Source organism: Melospiza melodia, chromosome 12 (genome assembly GCF_035770615.1).
Source record: "Melospiza melodia melodia isolate bMelMel2 chromosome 12, bMelMel2.pri, whole genome shotgun sequence".
In the NCBI taxonomy this organism is placed as follows: domain Eukaryota; kingdom Metazoa; phylum Chordata; class Aves; order Passeriformes; family Passerellidae; genus Melospiza; species Melospiza melodia.
The window spans coordinates 20,083,979-20,108,935 of NC_086205.1; the positions used below are offsets into that span (position 1 = coordinate 20,083,979).

General features: G+C 58.6%; 1 protein-coding gene across 3 annotated transcripts in view; it reads right to left on the bottom strand.

The window, feature by feature from the left end:
• EPHB3 (EPH receptor B3) overlaps window positions 1–21,769 on the bottom strand; it is a 29,227-nt gene extending 7,458 nt beyond the window's left edge. For 2 of the 3 annotated variants that reach the window (XM_063167197.1, XM_063167195.1), the window contains exons 1-4: window positions 21,693–21,769; window positions 8,341–8,405; window positions 7,263–7,935; window positions 123–278 (exon numbers count right to left, since the gene is read on the bottom strand). In XM_063167197.1, the coding sequence (XP_063023267.1) occupies window positions 123–278; window positions 7,263–7,935; window positions 8,341–8,397 (886 nt within the window). In that variant the 5' untranslated portion in view covers window positions 8,398–8,405; window positions 21,693–21,769. Of the gene's footprint in view, window positions 1–122; window positions 279–7,262; window positions 7,936–8,340; window positions 8,406–8,507; window positions 8,685–21,692 lie in introns of those variants that run through there. The other variant, XM_063167196.1, reaches the window with a different exon arrangement.
• Window positions 21,770–24,957: the final 3,188 nt, after the last annotated feature.

A 24,957-nucleotide genomic window follows, 5' to 3' on the forward strand; every position in this document is an offset into this window, starting at 1 on the left:
GCAGGGAAATGTGGGTGTCTTCACGTCCAGCTCTGCCCTGGCATGGGCACAGCCATGCCAGACAGACCCCCATCACCTCCACAGCCTCCCTTGCTCCCCTCCCTGCCCAGAGCAGGACTCACTGGTGCAGGCGCTGTCTGCTGGGTCCGTGTCTGCCCGGAAAAAGCCGTTTCGACAAGTGCAGACCATTGCTGCTCCAGAGGTGGTCCGGCTGTTGGGAGGGCAGGGAGAGCAGGGACCTTCCCCCTGCTTAGATTTGAAGGTTCCTGGGCCGCACGCTGGAGGAAAGAAAACCAGACCTGAGTTATAAAGTGAACCCAGAAAACATTCACTGCTCCCACCATAGCTGGGCAGACTCCTCCTCACTGCCCTGCCAAATCTTTGATCAGTGGATTGAAGACCTCAGGCCTCCTACAAGCCTTTCCACTGCCATCAGCCATGCCCAGGGAATCATGGCAGGGAAGGGTGAGAAGAGTGGGCTGCTGGAAGCACCAGATGGCTCAGGCACAGCTCTGCCGGGAAATGCTGGGCTCCAGCAGCAGGTCCGAGGTGATTGGAGGTGGGAGGAGTTGGTCACCACCAGCAGTTTGGGGGACAGAGCAATTCCATCCACAGCTCCATTCCTCAGTTATGATTCTTCACTGCCCTTCCTAAGGGTCTTACCATACTCCCTTCTCGCTTCTGGGGAAACACGGCTGGGAAGGAAAGAATTCCTCTACAGCACTGCCTGCAGCAACCCCTACAAGAGGCCTCCACCACCCAAAATCAGCCACTCAGCCCCAAACCTTCCGCCTCAGGCTCTTGAGCCACTTCTCAGTCCCGGGGCGGCAGCACCTCACGAGGTCAGCTCAAGTGGAGCGCTGAGCGAGATGAAAACATTCCTGCAGGTCCTTGGCTGAAGAGCTGCTTCAGCATCACTGCCACCTCCCTCCTCCGCTTCCGATCAGGGTCCTTCAAGGAGCCACGAGTCCTGGGATACGGCCCCATTGGCACCACAAGGTGTTTGTTTGTAATGAGGGGCACGTGAAAGGTTTAACAGCACTTGAGCCGAGGAGCAGAGCGGCCTGACCCAAACCTTGAAATAGCCTGATTTATCACACTGCTGCCCAAGGAAGCAGATTCTGTGCTCTGTGTTTGCAGCCGGATGAGGTGAGAGAGCCACTGGCGCCGGCTCTGTTCAGAATCACCCTGTTTGCCACAGCTGGGGCTGCATCAGCACCGATGGCCCCGAAGGAGGGCACGTCCTCCTCGCTCCACCACGTTAGGGAAGCTCCCAGGGCAGGTAACCCTGCCACGCCAGCCACACATCATCCTGAAAACAGCAGGAGGTTTCCTGGTGCTTCACCAGGCTGTGGCAAGTGGAAGTTTCCTGCTATGAGGCATCTCCCGACACCCTCTGTGGAAGTTTTCCGGCTGGTTGTGGCCCCACATGGGGCGTGGAGTGCTGTGAGTCACACGCTGCCAGGCCGGCCCCACAGGGACCCGCACACAGCTCCAGGTGCTGTCCTGGGTTTGTCCAGGCACCAAGCAGCAGCAAGCCCAAGGGAGAGCAGCCCTTGCAGAGACAGCTGCCTGCTCTCCCACCCCTCTGCCTGGATGGGTGTCAGGAGCTGCTTCCTGCTCCCAGGGTGTGAGCCTCCCAGCAGTGAGACTCTTCTTTGGTCAAAACAGGACTGACTACATGGCTCTACTAACTCCACTCCTTGACCTGAGTTCACCCAGCCTCTGGGCCTTCCCTTTGGAAATGAAAGCTTTGCCCGTCCCGACTGTGCAGGCTGGAAGGCAAAGCAGTGCACAGATCTGCTCCTTGGCAAGCAATGGGAAGCCAGCAGGTCCAGGGCTTCTGTGTCCCCAGCCTGGGACAGCCAGGCCGCTAGAAAATGTGTCTTTATGTGGACAGCAGAGGCCCAGAGGTCGCAGAGAAGCCTTGGCAGACGCACCCGGCTGGAGTCCCGGGCGGCTCAAACTGGGTGGATGCAGATTCACACATAAGGAACCAGATTGTTGAGGAATGAGAGATGACTGAAACCTCTTGGACAGGAATGCTCTGGGCTCAGAAAGCTGCCAAACATGCTTTGGTTATGGAGAGGAGCCCAGATCCATCAGGGACAAAACCCCCTGAACAGGCTTGTTGGGGGGACAGTGAAGCTGGAGCAACCAGAGATTGTGTGAAGCTGACAGCCCAAGCATGGCATGGCAGCCAAGGACAGCCAGGGGCTTGCAAAGGATGCAGGAGAACATTTGGTCTCCAGCACATGAAGTGCCAGCCGGTGCCCAGTGGGTTACGGGCACGAAGGCGACAGCGGCCTCCCAGACACAGGAGGAAGGGACAGGCAGAGCTGCCCTTCAGCAGCTCCCTGCCACCCCTGAGCAGTGCCCAGTGCAGGCACAAGGGGTGAAGGCCTCTTCTTTGCATCCTTATGCCATCCTGGCAGGAGGGGGACGAGCCATGAACCAGCCCTGTTAAGAAGGGGAAGAGCAGCAGAGGCACTGAGGCCCAGATGCACTCCAGTGTGTAGATTTCCAACTCTGCTTAATAAATCAGAGCATAAAGACCTCGGTGGCAGTGTGACAGCTCTCAGCCGCCACATTTGAAGGCAGTAACCGAGCTGAAAGCTGATCCCAGGTCCCTGGTGGATAAGCCGCTGTGTCATCTCTTCTCTGCAAGAAACTGCCTGTACAACAACCACTGTCTTGGCCGGCACGCTGCGGAACGAGCCTGGGAGCTCTGGAGTGGGAACGTGACTCCATCCAGCCAGAGCTGGGAAGCCAGGCTCCCTTCTCCCTGCTGAGAGCTTTGCATAAGCACTTTTCCTGCTGAAGTGTCCTCAAATAAAATAACAACTCTGAACCTCTGCACACAGATCACATCTCCTGGTGCTGTGCTGCGGTCACTTCTGGGGAGAACATGACAGTCAGTGACAGCCACAGGATAACAGGTCAGGGAACCGAAGCGGAGAGGAGCCGCTGGTTTGATGGCAGGGAGAGGCAGCCTGGCCTGACAGCGGGGATCAGCCACAGAGGGGATTTGTGTGGGGCATGGGAGGGAGGAGGACAGTAACAGAGCCCTGCTGTAAAGCGCCCCTGCACCCCTATGGGGCATCGCACTCCCGGCATGGCAAACGCGGCCATCCGGCTCTGGCAGCCCCTCCAGGATTTTCATCAGCCACCCTCCTCCAGGGCCTGATCCTGTCTCAAAAAGCTGCAGCACAGAGTTGGGGGAAGAGGGGGGTACTACTCCCAAATACTATCTCCACCGTGGTGAATAAAGTTCAAGGAAGGGAGCTGAAAAAACCACCGAAATAAAACCCTTCTGCCAGCAGCAGAGAGCAGTGACTCATCCCGTAGGCAGCCTCCATTATTGCATGGGATGCAGGCAAGCAGCAATGAACCACTGTGCATCCCCAAAACTCTGGGGTCCCCTCCCCTTGGAAAGGCAGGGATTGCCACGACACACTGGAAAAAATCAGCCCCAAACTACCATGTTTCATGTTTCAACTGCTTCCCATTCACTCTACAATATTCCAGCATCCTTCCAGCTATTTCTCTCCCTGTAGGATTGAAGCAGGACGCCTCGCCTGAGCCTAGATAAATTAAACTGATCATATCCCTTTGCCCATCAACCCTGTAATTTCTTTAGAGGCAGCAGTCAGGTTTGTTCGGGACGATCTGTGCTTTATGAACCTGCACAGCTCGCTCCCTTCTCGCTGTCGTAAGTGGCTACAGATGGAGCAGAGCTGTGGAAGCAACAGCCTGGCTACAGCCGAGGTGGTAACTCTGTTTTTAAGTCTCTCTTAAAAGGCAGTTATTTAAAATAAAGTAAAATAATCACCCTTTGGGTGAAAATATTTCACACTAGTGCAGTCCAAAAGTGAATGGAGTAAATCTGAAGGGAGAGAAGGGAGAGAGCCTTTGGGGGTTTGAAGTGGCATCCAAGGAACAGGCAACAAAACAATTTTTTTCTTTATTTTTTTTTTAAGAAAAGAAAAAAAAATTCAATAAGCAAAGCTGCCTCTTGAGCCACAGTGGGTCACAGGCAGGACGGCAGGGGCAGATTTCCTCGACTGTGTTACAAGTAACCCATTGTGGAGCTGCCTGGCTGTAAACCGGCAGCTCTCCCTGCCTTCCCTGCTGCTGCCTTTGATCTGGAATCCCGGGCAATTAATCCCAGGCAGTTTCACTTCCTGGGTTTCATGCAGCAAGCCCATGTTGCAATGCAAAGCTGCAAACAGTTGGCAAGTGCAATGCTTGCTTGGCAATTTTTTTTTTTTTTATTTAATTCAGGGTGATGTTTTCATTAGTCACTGATTGCAAGGGAAATTTATTTTTGCAAAAATTCTGATTTTGGCCCCAGCTTGACCTGCGCTTACCTACTGATTGTGCCCAAATGTTCAGTACCTGGTGCCACGAGAAAAGAAACATCAAGAAGGCTGAGAAATGGGTCTCAGGAAGGTGTGGTGTCATGCTGGACACTGTCACCCCCAGTGCTCCTACAGTTTGGGTATCCATGGACTGCACCACACAGACTCAGCTCCCCTCCCAGGTGGGGTGCAGGCTCTGTGGGCCTCCTCCCAAGCAGAGGGGACATGCAAGGAGGGGGCTCATTGCTCACCCTGGCACAGCAGCTTTTCTGCCTTTGTGTGAAGCCAGCAACACAAAGGTGCAAATTCCAACAAATCCATCAGATGTGGAGGAGGAGCATTTTTGGGGAGCCCCTTGACAGCAAATTCCCTGAACTGTTTGGGTGCCTCCTAACGAAAAGGAGAAGGGATGGGGCTGGGGAAAAGCTAAACCCCAGGGGCTGCAGGGTGTGGGGTGTGAGTGCCATGTACCCCAGCCCAAAGGCACGCGGGAGCCTTTGCTCCCCTCCCCGGCCAGCAGCTCCTCTTGTCCTCCAAGAGCTGCCTCTGCAGCTCTGCGTGGCAGGGAGTGTGTGGGAAGCGGCACAACCCCCAGAAGGGCCGTGTGCTAATTAAATAAAGATAATGAGGCTGAGAATGAGATGCCAAATCAAATGCTGTGGCAACTCAGGAGTAGAGCGCCAGGTACCAGCCTGGCGGATCGCCTTACAAAGCACGCCAAAGAAACTGTCTTCAGCCGGGCAGGATGAGCCCTCTGCTCCCGAGGGACTGGGATACAAGCTGCATTGTAACAGGTCTGAATGTGAGCTCTAATCTTGGCTTGGATGGAGATAAAGAGGAGGAGGAGGAGGAGGTCTTCAAAGGCCACTGAAAGTCTGGGAAAAGGGGGAGATTTACAACAGGGCTTATCCCATCTAAGCAGTAACTGGGTATTGTTATTTATTAAAATGCCATCTGGCACTCTGGAGCGCTGCTCGCCTGCACGGTGAAGCCCCTGTGGGCTCCCTGGGGCAGGAGTGATGAAACCCCAGCTTTGGGGGGCTGCACCACACCTCTGCCCACAACACCGGCTCCGAGACTTCTTGGGGGTGCTGGACTGTGGAAATGGGGTAAGGGAACATCCAGCCAAGAGGAGAAAAGGAGCTGCAGCTCCGGCTTCTCCCGGCCCTTCTTCAGCTGTTTCCACTTAAAACACACGATCATATGGCGGAAAATCTGATCCTAGAGGCGCAGTGCAACTTTCCCAGAGAAACGTGAGGACACCGCCGCTGCTGCCCAGCGAGGAGGCAGGCTGCTGGATGGAGACGTGCCCGGGGCCCAGCGTGGCTTCCCTGCCTGCTGCAGCAGGAGCTGGGCCTTGGTGGGAAATCAAAGGCGCTGGGAAGCTGCCACATGGGGGTCTGTCCAGCTTGGGGATGTGGAGATGGGACCTTGCCCAGGCTTCTGAGCCTAATCTGAGGAGCTCTGTCCTGCCTCGGGATGCCCCCTCTCAGCTCATCCCTGGTACTGGCTGGAAACTGTCACCTTGTGCCCAATCCCCACTCTCTGCTGGGAAAGAGCCAACATCGTGCATGGTCTAAGATCTCCCAGTCCAAGCAAGAAGGAAAGCAGCTACCCATGAGCATGGACCTCAGTGCAGTTTGAAGTGTGGATGGATGGCTGGCACTGGTGTCCATCAGCTCAGGAGGAGCCAGATTGGTGCTCACAAGACTCATGCAGGGGCTGTGGCACTGAAGTCAGAGCAGTGCTGGCACTGATGGTGCTGGAGGCTCTGGATCCCCAGCAGAGCTGAGGCCCTGTGGAGGCTGACCTCTCCCTGCCCAGCCACAGCAGCACAGCTGTTAGCTACCCTGCTCCCAAAGGCAGCGGGGAGGCCAGCCTGGCCCGAGCCCCACGTCACAGGCCATCCCAAATCACACGGCCCCTGCCAAGAGCAAAGGGCTGGCGCCAAGCATCCCGTCATGGGCCAGCACAAGGCATCCAGGGCTGGGGGCCCCGCCAGCATCCCGCTCCCTGTGCAATGCCTGCAGCCAAGGGGAACGGCAACCTCTCTGCCCTAAACCCCAGCCACCCCAGGGCAGGGTCCTCCCTGCCAGAGACAGCTCACAAGAAAAAAATCACCCTAAGGGAATGCAACATTCATCCAGACAGATTTTTCCTTACCAACACACCCCAACTGGGGTTAAACAGCAACACGAAAGCTATCGTGGGAGAGCATGGCAGCTGCAGGACTCACACAGAGCTATCTTGCTGCTAGGGCGGCTCTCCATCCCCAGCATCTCCATGTGCAGGATATGTTTCCTTCCCTTCCAGCAAGAACAAGGAGCTTCAGATCCGCTGCCTCCGTGCTGGTCCCTACCATCCCTGCTGCAAGCTTTCAGCACTGGCAGGGGGAGCATGCATCAGCATGGCTTCTCCCACAGGGGAGCCCTGCTCACCACCAGGGCTTCTGAACAAGCCTCCGCACAAGCAGCGTGAAATCACACTTGCCAAGAACAATCACTCGGCCCAGCCACGAGCACTGCAGGAGGGAGAAAGGGAAGATGCTGGATACAGCAGCAGCGATGAGAGAGAGGTTTTGGTAATGCTCAAGGGCTTAAATGTGCTGGATCCCTGCTGAGGACCATGCCTTGAGCTGCAGCTCTGTGCAAGGAGATGCATCCCACAGAGGGTAGCACTGCTGGTTGCTCACCGGTGTGTCCCAGCAGACACTGCATGAGTCTGGACCAGAAAGGTTTTAAGGCTTTGGAGTCAAACTGCAGACCAGTCCTCTGAGATACCACCCTGCTCACTCATCAGGGAAAAGCCTCCAAAACCAGACTGAGCTCAACGCAAAATCACCTCCTTCACATCAACGCACCCATGGGGACAAAAGCCACGATCACTCTGCCATGCACATACCTTGGCACTGGGTATCCTTCATGGTGGGCTCATATCCAGCAGCACACGTACACGCTCCCACGGGTACCATCCACTCGCCGTCACCGTTGCAGTACAGCTTGAGGGGCACGGACACCTCCACTGCATTGGGGATGCAGGTGCCCGGGGCGATGACCAGGGAAGTGGGCTCGGCCCCCGTTAGAGTCTCCGGGAAGATAGCAAAGCCAGCAATGGTGTTGGAGCATTTCTTGTAGAAAGCCCGGACGGAGATGAGGGACATGCAGGCTCCCAGGTCTTGGAAGGCAAGGTAAAAACCATTCTTGGAGAGAGGGCCAAAGCTGCGCACCTTGGTGTTCACGCGGCCAGACTCCAGCTTGGAGAAGCTCTCATCTGGGGCAATTGTATCCACTTTGATATAGGGGTTCTCCATCCAGAAAGGGCTGTTTGCAGAGGCAGAATCCGTATCTGACTCGTAATAGAAAAGGTTGAAGGTCTCTTTGCAGGAGCCAGGGATGTTGGGGATGCTGTTGCAGTCCCGCACAGTGAACTTCAGCTCCACGTAGACGCGCTGGACGTCCTGGCGCTGGATGAATTTGGTACGAAGCCAGTTGTTCTGGTTGGCCTCCCGTACGTTGCACACCTGGTACGTGCGGATAGGGTTCATGGCCTCGTCATAACCACTGACTTCTTCCCACTGTGATTGAGAGGGAAAGGGTTAGATCCCCAGCCAGGGACAGCAGTGCTACGGACACATCGTGAATGGCACAGGGTGGGGGGGAACAGGCTACAGTCAACAGGGAAGAGCAGCAGCTACACCTTCACCTGTCACAACCCTCCTGGTCATCATGTTGACTAAGAGCAACCCAGGCCAGGGACCATGACACTCCCACTCCACTGGCACGGAGTCAAGAGGAGATGGTTTCACAAGGCGAGGATATGCACAGGAGGAAAGGAGAAAGATGCAGCCAGCTTCACAAAGGCAGTGGTGAGCAACTATGATTCCCATGGGGCCAGGGCCAGCTCTGCCCTTGATTCCCACGGGGCCAGGGTGCCAGCTCTGCCCTTTGGAGGTCAGGACCAGGGCTGGTTCTAAACTTACCCCTGTCTCCGGATGAGTTGTCCATGCCAACTCAGAGGTCACCCACTTTGTGTCCATCAGGGTCTCTGGAGAGAAAGGAAGGAGAAAAAGAAATAATTTGAGATGAAGGCCAAGATTAGAGGGGAAAAAAACCAGGAGGAGTGGGGGAGAGGAGAGCTGAGCCTGACATTTCTGTGGAAAACAGCAACTTGGGGGGTGAGACGTGGTGGGAGGAGGGGGGAGCGGCGCAGACAGACTCCAGATTTCTCTTCTCCTGTCAAGAGAACAGGAAGAGCGAGGCGTCCCTGGAGAGCTGTGCTGGAGGAGGCAAGCGGCAGGACGAGGAGCTGGCCAGGTGGCAAGGGGGAGATGGGGACAAGCTGCCATCCCCAGCCACTAGCACAGCCAAACGTGTCCCCCAGGCAGTGCAGGGGTGCCAAAGGAGGAAGAGTGGGCGCCCCTGTCCGCACCCTCCCCCTCTGCTTTGGCAGGGCGCGTATTTAATGTGGCTGGGGTTGAAAGGGCCCGTTCCCATGACAGGGCGGTGCGGGCCAGGCAGGTTTATCCAGAGGAGGAGGGACTGGCAGGCTGCTCTCCCAGAGACGCCCCACATCACTCATTTTACAAGAGGGGAGAAGAATTTGACCGTCTGGCCAACATTCCTGGAGCAGACTACAAGACAAACCACCCCGGCAGCATTCCCCAAACAGCCCCAGCCCCAGCCTTGGGGGAGCGAGACGCTTGTCTGGGAAGAGCTGCAATTGCAGGCAGCTGTCGCTAATCCCAGGCAGAGCCGCGTGGCTCCGCGCGAGCACCACGCGCAAAAAGCAGCAGTGAAACACAACCATGAGAGCACACTGCCATGCTCAGGGGCCAACGGCCCCTCTGTGAGCTGCTGGCCTGCGAGCTTTGCTCCAGGGATGGCCCTTAGGCTGTCTGGAGGGGAGCGGGCACACCAGCAGCCCGGGGTCCTCTGAACCTTCTTTTGCCTAGGGGGGGTTTGGTGGAAGGGGGATGCAAATGCCTGGAGACCCTGGTGTGCTCAGGGGGGCTCTGCTGCCTGCACCGAGCAGGACCCAGGACCAGGGCCAAAACACCTCCCTGATGAGGGCATCCCCCTCCCCAGCCACAAGTATGGCCCCATGTGAAATCCTGTGCAGCTCCCCAGGCACTGCCCATCCATCCATCCATCCATCCATCCATCCATCCATCCATCCATCCATCCATCCATCCATTTCTCAGCCCACCCGGGCTCAGGAGGAAGGGCAGGGAGCCATGGCTCTCCTAGACCCAGCAGTGGGCTGGGAACCGCTCACTCTCACTGGTTGGGGCACATGGACGTGCCAGGGCAGCTCGGCTGTGCCAGCACCATGGCTCAGCCCCACAGCAAGAGGCAGTTTCAGCTTCTTTCCTTCCACCCCAGGAAAACCTCAGGCTGACCTAGGCAGGGAGGAAGTGTGGAGGAGGAAGGAAGCATTCACGCATCGCAGGGTTTCGGATGAAGCCCGACTGGAGGTAAACACCTTCTTCCCGTGTCCCAGCCCGGCGAGACCCGCCAGCAGCTCCCAGGCCAGCACCCACAGGCAGGCTGGCAGCACAGGCTGTGGGTGCCACCACGGCACAGATAAATAAGCACGTCTGGGGACACGTGGGCTCTCTGACCTCCCTGTGGCTTGCCAGGTTCCCAGCTGGGCCAGCGAGCTTGCTTCTCGCCCAGGCTGTTCGCCCAGAGCAAACACAAACACAGTCCCATTGTGGCCTGGTGGCACTAGAAGTGGGCATGGCACTGGGGACAGAGGGAGGAAAACCTTTCATGGTGCCACTCCCCACTGGTAGAGGTGCAGAAGGGCAGCATCTACATCAGACTCCAATGCAGAGATGGCTGCTGGGCAGGGGTTATTTGCTGTTTCTCAAGAACACAAACTAGGGGCATCTGGCAAAAACAGGGAGAGAAGGAAGAAGCCCTCTGTCAAGCAGGTTATGCAGGAAGGGTGGGACACAGGATGGGCAGAATGGCTCTGTGCACCCAATAAGGCAACTTCTGCAAGGCACTACCTGCCCAGGGGACACAGCAAGCCACCCTCTCTCTCCCTTCCCATTTCCCACACCATCAGTTACTGAACCCCAGCAGGATCCTAAGTGTGGCTTTGCGCAGCCACAAGACCACAGGAGAACAGGAGACACTGCTGCGCTTCCCAGACCCCTGCATGGTGGGCAGGCAGTGCCAGATGATGGGGGAGCAGGTTCCAGGAGGGGGCTGCCCACACCTCTGCGAGGGACAGGCCCCGCGCTGGCTGCCCTAATAAGGGCACAGCGGTGCTGAGGGCCCAGACACGCCGCGCTGGCGGCGAGCAGAGCCAAGCGTGTGCTCAGCGCTCACAGTGCGGGGCTGCCAACTCCCGGGGCAGAGACTCTGCGGGTCCAGCCAGCGCAGGGCCAGCTGGGGGTGTTCCTGCAGGAGGAGCGGGGAAGGGATGCCCTGCGTTCTCAGGGCTGGGGCTGCTGATGGATGAGCGGCTGTGGCGGTGAGTCAGGCTGTGGAGATGGGGATCTGGGTGGCAGGGTGTGCCCGCAAATAGAGTGACACAAGGATGCTGTGGCAAGCCACAGCATAGCATGGACTGACCAGACCATAGTGGGTGTTTGATTCCCAAACCTGTCCAGGCGATGCGGGAACCCTCCTGCACAGCAGCAGGCCCCATGTAGGAAGCCCTTGCCATGGCAGCTGTCCCCTCCAGCAGCGTCCTTCCCCCTGAGTGTTGGCCGTGGGCAGAACCTCAGCTTGGACAGGAGGCTCGCTGCCTGCATCCTAATTTGGCAGCATCTGCCATCTGACCAGCAGAGGAGAGAAAAACTGACAGAGCCAAGCCGGCTGTTGGCGTGAGAGCCACGTAAACCACACAGAGAGAGCGGGGAGGGGAAATAATAATGATAAAAAAATATTCACTGAGCAACTCAGCTAAAGGAAACAGGCTGAGCAGAGAGGGCAGAGGGGGTTTCCTGCAGCCACAGGAGTGACCCAGGTGGGGTCAGTGGAGCCTCCCAGACCCCTGCAGCCTGCCATTGTGAAGGTCATGGGTGGAAGGCCCTATGGGCTGCTGTGCTGCATGGTCCAGGGGCTGGTGGCACACGCTGAGCTGAGCTGCAGAAACTGCTCCGAGCCCTTAAAGGTGCCGCAGAGCTCTCACCATGACCTGGCCCTGAATTTGGTCCTCTCTTCCAAAAACACTGGGGCACACCAAGCACTGGTCCCCCTCAAAAGGACGTGTGAGAGGGCATGTTTGGGCTGGGGAGCCCAAGCACTGGGCTTCAGTGGTTCAGGATCAAGCAGCTGCTCTCTTCCTCTGGCCCATGGTGCCAGAGGGGGGTTGAGAGGTGTCGCTGGTGATTTCCCAGTGTGGTTCAGGTTTGCAGGTGCTGTGGAGGGACGTGAACGGCGTCAGGGCTGGCTGAACAGTGAGTCAAAGCCACTTCAATCCCGCACAGCACAGCAAGAGCCTGGTCCCATTACTCAACGGGAAATTAGCTCCCAATTTTGCCGGCCTGGGAAGTCACCCTAAGGCCTGCTTTATCACTGTCTGCAGCGCTAGGAGTTGTCCTCTCCTTACCTTCAGCTGGGCAAAATCAAGGCAAGGAGAAGGAGCCCAACTATGCTCAGCAAGTGCAGCCAGCCAGGCTTGACTCCACACAGAAGCAGAAATCCCAAGGCAGAGTGGGATCCCAGGACAGGGAAAGATTCTTACTCCTTGGACAGGGCTGTGAGCATCATTCTGGCTGCCTCCTCCCTGCCCTGCACGTCTCCTCCCAAGCACACCCTGAGCTGCAAAGACAAGCAGTCCCCTACCAGCAGCCCTCCCATCACCTCCACAGAGGCCCAGCAGTTCACTAGGTGTTTGAAGCCCTGGCAAGGACCCATCTGGAGCCGGGGACCTCTCTCTCGCGGTGCTGAGGCTCAGGAATGCGGCATGCATGGTCTGAGGCCAGCGAAAACGTTTGAACTCCCCCCTTAAGAGGCCCAGAGAGCCCGTCTCGCGCTGTTGAGCGGCAGACGCGCGCGGCAGCGATGGCTGAGCCAGAAAAGGGGGGGAAATATCAAAATTCTTTCAAGATGAAGCCACTGGGGAAGACTCAATCCTCTCCACCAATAAGTTCCACTTTGAACGCTTTCCCCTTAGAATACGTGGACTGATGGCTTTTATCAGGGTACACTGGCAATATAAGATGCCAGCTCTTTGGCCCAATGAGGAGAAGGCAGCTCATGCAAGTCCAGAGCATCCTGGAAGAAGGCAAGGGAGAAGAGTTAGCAAAGACACCCACACAGCCTTGCTGCAAACAGAAGAACCTGTTCTGCAACGTGCCCGTGCTCTCTGTGAGCTATGCACACCATGGCACCATGTCTGCAGGAGCTCAGCAAGGGGCAAGTGGCCTGGACCAGCCTTATGTGGCCCCTTGCCCCACACTGAGCTCCTGCAGATGCCATCAATGGCTGGACCATTTGCCCCAGGATATGGCTTGGCTTCCACCATGGTGGCTGCTAACAGTGGTGCCAGGTGCCTTTTTTCCCCCTCACTGCCATGCTTTTCTCCTCTGGAAGGAAAGCTAGCTTGTTTAGAGATGCACTTTTAATCTTAGAGACTGCCTGCTATTCAAAAAGCGACCATAAGGGGCATCTCTGCATATTTTAATTTCTTTCTCAGTTTTGAAGATAATTACACCAGGAGTGAGTGGCCTTGCGTGCTCCCCATTCAAGCACCTATCGGTACAATTAATCCCAGCACTGTTCTGAGCAGCGGCACAAAGGGCCTTTGGTGTAAGGTCCTTTATCTGGGAACAAAGAGCTGCCTGTGGGAGAGAACCTGAGGTTGCACTTTTCCCGCTGACAAGCGTTCCGTACACAAAAGCTGAGCCACAGGAGCGCCCTGTGAGCGCATCAGGTCTGGGAGACCCCGCAACACGTTTTCTTGAAGCATGTGGCTCACCCAGATCCCTCCTCCTCCTGGAGGGTTCTTCCCCCGCTGACCCCAGCTAAACCCTGTAGCCATCCTGCTCCCAGGCAGGGGATGTCCCTGCTCCAAGGCCAGGGGACTCCTCATGCTGCCTGCATTTGGGAAGCTCTCCCATCCCGCTCAGCCCACGTGGATGGAGCACAGCACAGACAGAGCTCTGGAGCACAGGAGGTGGCGTGCTGGGAGGTTTCGGCACTTGGCAGCCCCTTGTGCCGGAGCTGCACTGCAGGGAGGAGAGGCTCTTGCTGATGCAGCCAAGAGCCAGGAGAGCAGGGAGGAAGGCTGCAGCCACCGTGGGAGGTATCAGGCAGGGAACCAGCAGGCACCCTCGGTGGTCAGGGGGTACCCGCGGTGGAGGTTCCAGGCATGGGGTTTGTGAGCCTGGGGAAGGTTCTGGCAGGAACTATTTGCTAGTTCTCTCTGCAGGGATGGGAATGGCAGCACTGCCAGCATGCTGTACAACTCACATGCCCTCATTCTCCCCCAGGAATCCCATCTCTGCCAGGGACCCCCTGCACACCCCCTAGTGCCCAGCACAAGGCCAGGGGGCTGTGCTGGTCCCACCCTTGCCCTCCCCGACTGTCAGGCCGGGCAGGCCAGGCAGTGCGGTTCAGCCCAAGGGAAGGGCTGGAGCACTCCCTATCACCGCCCACGCTGGGAACCTGTCCTTATGACAAGCAGGGCGCCTGCTGCTCCCCAGCGCCGAGGGGGGAGACGCGAGGCTGCCGTGGGAGCTGGCCCCCCACCCCAGCCCTCGCCAGGGGGGCACGGGGGCTCTGACCCACATGCCCACCAACGTCCACTTGTCCCAGGTCCAAGGCAAGCCAGCAACTTGTCAATGAGCTGGGAACAAAGGGAAGAGAGGAGGGGAAGAAAGAAAAAAAGGGGCCTGTATCACAGCTGTGGCCCTTCATGCCAAGGGCGTTTGGCCCATCATCAAAGGGGATTGGATTTGCTGAGGCAAATGATGACACATCCACTTCAAGCGGGGCAGGTTCTGCCTGCTGCTGGAGGCGAGCCATCGGAGTGAAGAAGTACTGTGGGCACTTAATAATAGACTCATTATTTCTGCATTATGGCAGGGCCCAGAGGCCCAAACTGATATTAAGGCCCCTCTGCGCACACAGGGCACATGCACACACCAAGCCAGGCAGCCCCTGCCCAGAGAGCCCAGCCAGGGGTGGGCAGCACTGCCAGTCCTGGCATCACTCACCACTGCCAGTTCCAACCCTGCCAGAACCATGGTAAGCTCACAGCAGGGCCCATAACTCCAATTCCAACGATGCTCCAAGGATGCATCCTTCATTTCCCAATCCCACACCTACACTGGGGTATTAACCTCAAGCCAGGAGACGGTCCCATGGCTCTGAGCCACTGGCCTACTGCATCTCTCTCACAGTCCTCCCCATCCAATTCCAATGTCCTGCACCTTCTGCATTGGCCAGATCCAGATTCCAGATGAGTGGGAGCTGCCTGGCACATGGGGTGGAGGGGGACAGGAATGCTCCCTCCATCCAGCCCTGCCCTGTCGCCAGCCCACCATCCGCTAACTGGCTGGAGAGGGTTTTCCGGCCACGTGCTCCTCACCAGGAGCTGTTTCCTGATGGCTGCGAGACAGACTGAAGCATGTGAGAGAGGACAGGTGCCAGCTCTGCAAAAGGCAGATCAAGTGGCAGCGGCTGGGATGCAGGGAGGAATGGGTTCTCCCTTCCGCCTGGTCACGCACTGGATCAAGGCAGGAAGAACGGATTTCTGCCGTTTTATGAGCAGAGCCATGCCAGGCCGGGCTCCAGCACCCGCCAGCATCACACTGTGTGCACCCCCTTCTAAACCACAGCACTTGGAGCCTCGGACTTCTGCAGGACAGCAGCTTCTGCCCTCCAGCTGCACGCCAAGGACACGTGCAGCCCGCTGCCCAAAGCCTGCCAGGTCCCGCTGCCAGGCCCTGGTCCTGCAGAAAGGCTGTACCAACACTGGGAGAAAACGGGAGCCAGCTGCCCGAGCCCAGCCCTGCACTGCAATTACTGTTCTATTAATACCACGGGGATTTCGGATGTCAGAGCCCAGTGTGCTACGCCAGGGTCAGCCTGGCCAAGGAAGAGCTGCCATCCCTGCCCACGTGGTGGATGTGGATGTGCCTTGGTACTTGCTGCTTCAGCCTGCCTAGGGGGAAAAGATGCTTTTGCTGTGCCAGGCTGTGTGCAAAGGGGAATGGACAGATCCCACAGACAGCCTCTCAGCCTTGCTTGCTGCCAGACTGCCCACTTGGGACAGGAATGTCCCTGCCTGGCCCAGGGGAAGGGGCTGCCCTCTGCAGCTCTCTGCCATACGGACAATATGACCAGCTGTGCCAGGCAGGCAGGAGCTCTAGGGCCAGCAGGCAGGACAGATTTATAGGTCGCCATCCCCAGCAGGAATGGCCATGCTGCCGTCCTCTGCTGCCACAGAAATAACTCATCTGATCAGAGGATGCCAGACCTGTTCGAGCCACAAATGCCATTGACTAGGACACGGGCAGCAAATCAGCCTGCAAAGCCACCCTTGTTTCCAGAACATGTTATGATGGGGACACTCCTGCCACTTCTCTCTGTGACCCCACTGCCCTGTGGCCATGGTTTCATGGGCCAGGGGTCCCCATGGGGCCACCAAGCTGAGCTGGGCTGGTACGGGTGGATGGAGAGCCCCTAAGTCCCCAGGGGACCCAAGAAAAGGCGGTCAGTACTGCAGACCTGCCTCCGCAGGGCAACTGCTTGCGTCAGGCTGAGATCCAAAAGGCCCCTCTCTCCCTCCAGCTCCATTTTTTTTCCAGGTTGTACTTTTGGAAAGTGCCCAGAGAAAGAGTAATGATATTTAAAAGAAAAAAAACAACCACCCCTTCCCCAAAAAAGGTTACTCCGTGCACATCCAAAGGCTCGCCCCACAGACGGGTAGCTTGGCTGCCAAGCTCCATCCCATCCCGGCAGCGCAGAGTGGGAGTTTCTGCCAAGATCTCCCTCCTCTCTACTGCCTGGGGCAGTTACCCAAATCTCCGCGCTGCTCTCTGCTCACTTCCTCAGCTCTCTGAGAGCACCAAGCCCATCTGGAACTGCTTAAACCCAAATACTGCCCCCCCTCCCTCCTCCACCACCCCCACCCCCAAAGTCAGATTCTTCCAAAGTTAAAACAAGCACAGAGTCAGGAGGGGGTGCCGGGCCGGGCTGACTCGCTCCTTCATTTCGGTTTAATTTCTGGGGAACTAGAATAAATCTGTTCCTGGCGATCGTTCAAGCCCTGCACATTTTTCTCATTAATAAAAAAAGGCCTTGGATAGCATGCCGCGTGTGCGTGCCCCCCTCCCTGCGGGGTCCCCCTGCGCCCCAGCCCTTCCTGGGCAGGCACTGAGCACCTGAGAGACGCAGCACTGGGCTCAGGGGACATGGGGACAGCAGTGTCCCTTCCCTGGGACAGGGATGGATTTGCGCAACAGCCACACCTCACAGAGGAACAGGGAGGCTCAAATCCCCCTGCAGCAGCTGCTGGGCAGGAGAATCCTGGGGGAGGGCTCCCCTGGGAGGGGACATCCCACTGCCCACCCCTGCAGCCCCCGCAGGGCCCCCGGGGCATTCCTGGGGAGGGGGCCCAGAAACAGGTGTTTGTCAACAGCTCCTGCCACATGCATGAGAAACGCCAGGCCCCGCAGCGCAGCGGGGCTTAGCAATGGGCAAAAATAAAATAAAGAGAGCCCCCCCAGCAAAACCCTCCCCCTTGTCCCAGCCAGGGACCCTCAGCCAGCACACGCTGGCACGTGCGTGGAGAGCGGCCATGGGCCGGTGCTCGGCCCTGCGCTGCGCTCCAGCCTCTTCTCAAGATGGCTCCCGCTCCTCTTCAGCGGGGCGGCCATGCGAAGACAGCACTGGGCTTGCTACCTCCCGGCTCAGGCAGCACAGGCCGGAGGGCTGAGCTGCACCGAGGGGAAGGTGGGCACCAGGGGAGGGATGCAGCCCCTCTGGGAGTGCTGGCAGTGTGGGAAAGGCATGTGGCCCTCCAGAAAGGGGATGTTGCCCCTCTCCCAAGCTCAGCGCCATGACTGCTCCGTGGTGATGCTGAGGGTGGGTGACCATGGTCCCCAGGTGTAGGAGGATGAGGCTTCACCAACAGTGCCAAGCCTGTCCCGTCACAGGCAGGATGCCCACCTGCCTTCCCTACAAAATGGCTCCCACTTGAGGCTCAGCTCTGCGAGGGAACAGCCCATGCCCCACAGCCAGCACCGCCCAGCCAGAGCACAGGGCTGGGTTTGGAGCAACAACAACAACAAAAATGCAATAAAAAAAACCAAAACATGACTTCAAATGGGATGGTCCCAGTCGGGTGGGAGTGTCACTGCAACAGGCTGCCTGGCCTCCAAGATGGCAGCCAATCCCTTGGGGCATGGGGCTCTGCAAGGAGATTCCTGCCCATGGAGGGGCACCACCATCCCCCAAATGCTTCATGGGAACATGCTGGACCCAGAAACAACAGCAGCTCATTATGGTTTCAACCACTGAGAAGCTTGCGGCAACAGCAACCACCAGCTCCACCGCAGCCCTTGGGTAGAGTCCCCCCTTTCCCAGGGTTCTCCTCCGGGGGAGGCGGACACCCACCCTGTGGTCTGCACCAGCTGGGAATGGGGATTCCGACCCCGGGGCCACCCCAGCACCCTTCCCCCAGCGCGGCTCCCAGGCAGAGACGCTTAATCCCGACAAACCAGTTTGACTCAGCACAACAGGAACAGCTACAATTTTAAAAACATGCAAGTCTGTGATTCAGATTGCTGGGGCTGTTTTAATTAAACGCCAAGCTCCTCTGCTCCAGCGGCAGCAGCAAACGGCTCACGGAAAGAAAATGCAACAAACTGGTTTCCCCAAATATCTCTTGCAGTAAGTCATCATAACAAAACAAGGAGTTTCGGTTCATTCCTTAAAAACCAGAGGCCGCTATTCCCAATTGCAAGGGCTGGGCAGGCATGGCCTGGCAGCCACAGCCTCGCTGTACACTGAGGGAGAAATGTGGGGCTGCAAACAGATCCCGGTGCTCCAAGTTTTCCCTCTCCCCAGCTCTCCGCATGCTCCGCCTGACACAAAGGAAAGCCCTTCTCCTCCCCTCCTCGGCAGCACGGACGGCAAGGCTTCCTCGAGCGCAGCTTTTACCGAGGAACAGGAGATTTAATGAATCCAGCGAGTGTTGCAGAGCCCCACGATCTGCTTTCCCTCACAGCCCTACCCCAAGCACCCATAAAACAGCAGGGCAAACTTCACCCATTGCCCCACCAAGAAACATGTCATTTCTGTGAAAAGTAATTAAACAGAAAGCAAATCTCTCTGCCAAGAAAATACCAGGCAGCTCCAGCAAAGGGGTCAATTAAGCAGGGGTTTGCCGGTGCAGAGAGGAGCGTGGTCAATCTGTGTGACACCCAGTGGGGTTCTGGGGGGTGTCACTGGGCAGAGCCGGTGAAGAAAATCCCCCCTAGAAATCTTGCTGCTTTGTGGGGTTTGGCTATTTCACTAGAGCCCAAGTCTGCTCAGGACTACGTGCAACAAACTGCAGTGCTTCTGCATGGGAGTTCACAGGGAAGCACGTGGGAAACTCCAAGTTTAAACGGAGTCCTGAATCTGGAGAGGCTGCTCAGAGCAGGAACAGTCTGGGAGAGTGGCTCCTAGGGAGAGCAGGTCCCTGTCCCAGCCTACCCGCACCCCCAGGGCGACAGGCAGATCCAGTCTGTGGCTGTCCATGCTCCCTTGGGCCAGGGTGTTTTGAAGCCTGGGGTTTTAGCCCTGGATGGTCGGCAAGGGCCCGGAACGCGGCACATTCCCCATGCTGTTCCACCGCGTCCACTCCCCACAGGGCCTCTGCTCCCACAGCCCCGCTGGGACAAACTTCTCGGCTCAAACCCCTGTGCTGGAGAAAGGATCTGCTGTTGCCCCTGGATAGAGCATTCCTTCTGCAGCCGGCCCGGGGACTGCTGAACCGGAGAAGAAAAACACATTGTGACTTCAAACAGACCCAGCGCACTTACAGGATCTGGAGAGAAACCATTTTCTCCTCGGCAGCACAAAGCCCTCACTGAGCTGCTGCCGAGCGTGGCTTTTCTCCTCCACCCCCGTGGGGCCTTGTAAAGAAACCCAGCTCCCCGCCATCCCCTGGGGAATGGGGAGCGCCATCCAGCCCCAAAGCCCCCTGGCCTTCCAGCCCGGCACCAGCCACAAGCCCGGCCCTTTGCACCTCGGAGGGGACGGTAAAGTGGCCGGGTCTGGGGACTGCTCGCTGCTGTTGTCTGTAGGACGTGCGTACAGATTTATGGCCACGCCAGATTTATGATCAGCACTAAAATATCCAAACAAACGTGCACATGAGATTTACAGTAACCTCTGGAACGCGCCAGTCCCCGTCAGGAAGCAGCGGTGAGCGTGGACAGAAATGCCAAACGTAGCAGAAGAGCGGGAGCGGGAGCTCGCTGACCCTGATGTGAGCAGTGGCTTCCCTAAGCTGCAGAGGCAGAAGCCTCTCCAGGCCAGCTTTCCCTCCAGCTCGAACAAGAGCAAAAGGAAAAAAAATAATAAAAAAAAAAAAAGAAAAAGAGAAAATCCCACGAGGAATCAGGGCCAGCCCAAAAACTGCTGGGCAGCTGCCAGCCAACCCTGAAGTGCTCACACCGGGCTGGCACCCAGCTGGGCCCTGACCTCTCAGACGGTGCATTCAGTCCCTGACCCCTCCACACATTTGGGAAGCTGAAAAAACCCAGTGACTCCTCAGCAGGGCCTGTTTATTTTCTCTCCATCCGTCTCGTTGCACTGCTCCATCCCCAGACGGCAGCGGGGGAGAGGCAGGAGGCACTGTCCCCAGGTGATACACACCGGTGCTGCCAGCCCCCACGCCAGCTATCCTTCCCAAATTCCTAAACCGCTGATGGGAAGCAGGTTGCGAGAGGCTAGCTGCAAGCCTGGGGCCCCGCCGGGCTCCCTGCCCACAACTTCATCCCCCGGCACCTCTCCAGAAGGCAGGGATGCCCGGGCGGCTGCTCCCCATCCCGCGAGGGCTGAGTGCTGGGGGCTTCTGCCTTCCCCTCCAGCCGCGGGGTTCCCGCTGAGCCGGGAGTTCACGGACCCGGCAGGCCCACAGCTCTGATTCCTACAGCCTACAAAGGACGAGGGGTTTAATTTTTTTTTTTTTCTTTTAAAGAAAAAACAAAAAAAAAAAGGAAAAATCGCACGGAGCGAGGATGAAAAGGAACGCGGACAACAAGCAGCCCCCAAACTTTCTACAAAGCCCAAAGCTAGAGGAAAGACGTCCCCCAGGCACCGCAGCGGGGGAGGACTCCTGCCCACGGCCACCCCCGGCGCCGCGGCCCGAACCTCGCAACGCGGGGCGACGGCAGCGGGAGCCCGAAGCACGACGCCGCCTGCGAGCAGCCCCGCCGCCCCCTGCCCGGGCACGGCACCCACAGCTCCGCTCCGATGGGGGAATCTCCCTTCCCTTCCGTCCCTCCCTCGCCAGCCCCCTCCCGCCGCTCCAGCAGAGGGTTCGGTTACCGGACACCGGAACGCCGCCGCCCCGGCACTCCGGCTGGAGCCTCGCACACTTTGTGCCGAGACAAAAACCCGTCCGGGCCCCCTTCTCCTCCTTCTCTCCAGTGCGACCCGCCTTGCCCGCTCGGGAACCCCCGGTACCCAGCGGGGCCAAAAGCCTCTTTCCTCGCTCAAAGCTGCGGGCGCAGCGGCGCTGCCCCGCGGACCGGGGCTCACTTTCCAAGGGGGAGAGAATTACTCCCCGTTCTATTCCCAACTCCATCGGAGCTCGAGGGTGGGCGAGCCGCGGAGCGCAGACCCGCTCGGGGGTAGATGCGGCACGCGTGGCCACTCGCCCCGGAGGTCCCAGGCTGGAGCCTCGGGGGTTAAGGCAGCGGGCGCGGCGAGCCCTGCCGGGGAAGGGATGGAGCCGGACACGGCACACGGACACTCCTTCCGCGGCCCCACCAGTTCTGGCACGCCAAGAGCTTCCACTGAAAGAAATATTAATTTTCCAGCCCTCTCGGTCGTGGCGAAAAGCCTCGAAACGTGAACCGAGTATCCAAAGAGGCGCCGCTCCCTGCTAGCAGCCGCCGGCCGCGGATGCCGCGGCTCTGCCGCGCCGGGCTCGGTTCCACGGGGCGTTGACTCTGAAACCTACTGAGGGCGGCTGAGCGCTGGGAGCGGGACTGCGGCGAGCGCTCCGCGGGTACAACCGGGCATCCGCGGCGCGACGGCCAGTCGCGCCGAGCCGCGACGGGCCTGGGACATCCCGGAGGATGCGTGCACCCGTGCGCGGTCGCTCGGGCCCCGGTGCGGCGGACGGGCACGCCCGCCCGGTACTCACCCTCCAGAGCGCGGCGGCCACCGGGGAGCAGCAGGAGCAGCAGAAGGGGGAGCAGCGGCGGCGGCGGCGGGGGGGCCCCCGGGCGGGCCGCGGCCATAGCGGGGGCGGTGCGGGCGGCCCCGCCGGGCAGTCCCGAGCTCGGCGCCACGCGCGGCTCCTCTCGCCGCCGCGCCACGCTCGCGCTCTGGCGCCGCCGCCGCCGCCGCCGCTGCTGAGCCGAGCGGGGCGGGGCCCGCCCGCCAATCACCCCGCCCCTGGCAACCCGGCGCCCCTGGCGACGGCGAGCGCGGCGCCGATTGGGCCGTGCGGCGGCGGGGGGCGGAGCCTCCGCGGAAAGATGAATCGGAGGGGGCGGGCACTGGCCGGCGCGCCCCCCGTGGCTCCGCCCCCTGGCGCGGCAGGCGCAGGGCGGGGAGCGCGCCCCACCCAGCGGCCGCCCGCGGAACTGGGCTCTTAAAGGGGCCGCGCTCCCGCCTGCCCCGCACAGCCTCGGCCCGCGCCGCCCCGGCCCCCGCCCCTCCGGGTGCGGGTGAGTGCCTGAGCCTGGTAGAGTGGGTGATGAGGGGACCGTGAGCCCCTCTGTGCCACAGTACTGGCAGCCTGGTTTACCTGGCTGTGCCACCCATTGCCATCCCATTCTCTACTGTCCCATTCCGTCTCTCACTCATCCCACCCTTGGCCAACCCATCTCACCCCATTCTCCCTCAGCTCATCCCATACATCCCATCCTGCTCCACTCATTCCATCTCATTGTATCATACGCCTCCCTACCTCATCTGCACCACAATTCCCACCAACCAAACAGGGATGAATGCTGTGATCCTGGCTATGCTGAGACCATGCTGACAGCACCCTGAAGTGACCTCTCCCAGGACCCCTACCCCTACCTACAAGGTGCCTTGCCCATCACATTCCTGGTGGGAGAAGGTGCTGGTTACCGTGCATGCAGCCACAGCTTACAAACCTGTTAGTGCCTCAGTTTTCTTTCCCCTCTGTCTTTACTTTGCTATGGGAAGGTTTTGGAGCCTTGTCTGGGACAGACTCTGCTCCCTCAGGATGGTGTGTCCACACACATTGTCCTGGTGGCTGGAGCTGGCACTTCCACGTCCTTCAGGACAGACACATATCTGCCATGATGGATGTGGGACATGGACTGCCACCTTTGCTGGCCCTCTGTGTTGCATCTGCCCCTCAGATACCTGGGGAGGCTTCACTTGGGCTTAGCAAAATCCTGCAAGTCCCTGCTGTTGGGGAATGCTGATGCCCTTGGTCCCTGGGAGTGGCTGGAGCTCCAGCAGGTCCAGGGGCAGTGGGGTGCGTGGCTGGTTCCTTCTCCCTGGGCAGCCTTGTGCCCCTGGCAGAGCCATCTGGGCTGTCCCTGCAGACGCCTGCCATCTGCAAGTGGCACCTCCCCACAGTGCTCCTGCCCCAGAAACCTGCCCCAGAAACTCCCTTGCCGTGCAGCCCCAGCCCTGGCCCCATGCTGGTGCAGCGGGGAGGCTGCAGGACCGCACTCCTGGCCACGCTCCCCGTGGCTGCTGGCAGGAGCAGGAATCTGGGAGGTTATCAGGGCTGCCTGTGGCTGACCTCTCCTCTGTGAGGACAGACACAGAGCGCTTCCATATCCCCTCTGCCTTCTGCTGCACACTCCCACCAGGGCTGTGGATGGGCATTTTCCTTCCATGTCCTGGAAGGATTTGGCTTCCCAAGTCCTGGCCAGAGAGGCTAGCACAGACCTGAGCTCTGCCTGGGCAGCTGAAAATTTGGAGACGACTGACTCCTACTGCAGGAATGCTGGCATCCTCTGGGAGCTGCAGGGAGTCTCACCAGAATGCTGTGCCCTGGGGATTGCCACAGTGCCCCAGCAGCACTGGGCATGGTTCCTGAAGGAAAAGTCATGACCAAGAGAGCTGGAGTGCTGATTAAAGACAGGACATATGACGGTGATAAATCTCTGTGAGGGACAGGAGACGCAGCAAGTGGGGCATTGCTCTCTTCAGGTAATCAAAGCACCAGTAAGGGGATTGCACTCGTGGAAAAGGCCAAAGTTTGAGCAAAGGAGCAGAAGTTGTTGGTTTGCACATGCTGTCACTCAAGGGGATAAGCAGCAGAGAAGCGAGTGATGAAGCTGGCATCATTAACACATGCATGGGGGTATAATTCAGCATCAGTGGGGAAGGAGAGGGCTAGAGGCTGATGGAAATGCTGAGAATCTTAACCAAAGGCCAGGCTCAGGGTGGGAAGATTTGCTGTCTCCCTGTGAAGTCACTCTCGGGAAATCCCCTCCCTGCCGGCTTAGTGAGATGCAGAAACCTCGTTTATTCTGCAATTCCAGAGGTCTGAGTTACCCAAGCACAAAATTTCTGAACGGAGCACATGGGGAAATTGCTTATTCACACTTGAATAACTCAAAAATGGCTGAACCAATTTTACTTAAACTTTCTCCAAGAATTCCCCTTGGAGCCAAGCCATGCCTGGCAAATTTCAGCCCGAAAGGAATTTATTTCAGAATAGGATGAGAAATTGGAGCAGGCAGCGGGGGTGCGCGGGCTGGGGGAGGATGCACCGCACAATCGCGTCGCTCCCCACGTGCTGTAATTAATGAGCCCCGCTCGCTCCCTCCGGGCTGGTGCTGCCAGCCGGCCTCTCCCCGGGGCCTGCGGCTCCCTGGTGCCTGCGGGGCTCGGGATTTCAGGGCAGCTCGCCGGCCAGGGAGCCCTGGTGGCCGCCTGCGCGCTGCAGCTGGTGGGCAGCCCGGGGAGCAGCGCTGGCAGGGCTCCGGAGCCTGCACAATACCAAATAGCTGTGGTAACTGCGTGGTATTTGCTGGCAGGGGCTGGGTGCTCCGTGCCAGCCCGCCTGCTTGGGCACGGACTGGGGCTGGGGATGGCGCTGCTGTGGCCCCCGAGGTGATGGCGTGGCTGGGGAGAGGCATTTCTGTGTAAACACGGACAGATCCCAGCCACACAATGTCCCTGTGCATACTCTCAGCCCTGATCCTCTCCCTGGCACCTTGGGCAGACGGCTGGAGCTGGATAGGGCTGCAATGAGCACAGTGCTGGCAAGAGGTGGACAGGAACGGGCCGAGAGATGAAACCTGAGGCTGTGGGATAGGCAGGGGAGTTTGTGCGCAGCACCAACCCGAGTTAGTGATGCTCTGCCTTAGAGCAGCCTCCAGCCTGCACGGCGGTGCCCACGGTGTCCCTGGGAGGCATTCCTGTGCAGACAGGGAGTGGCAGACATGAAAGCAAAACCTCGAAAAGCA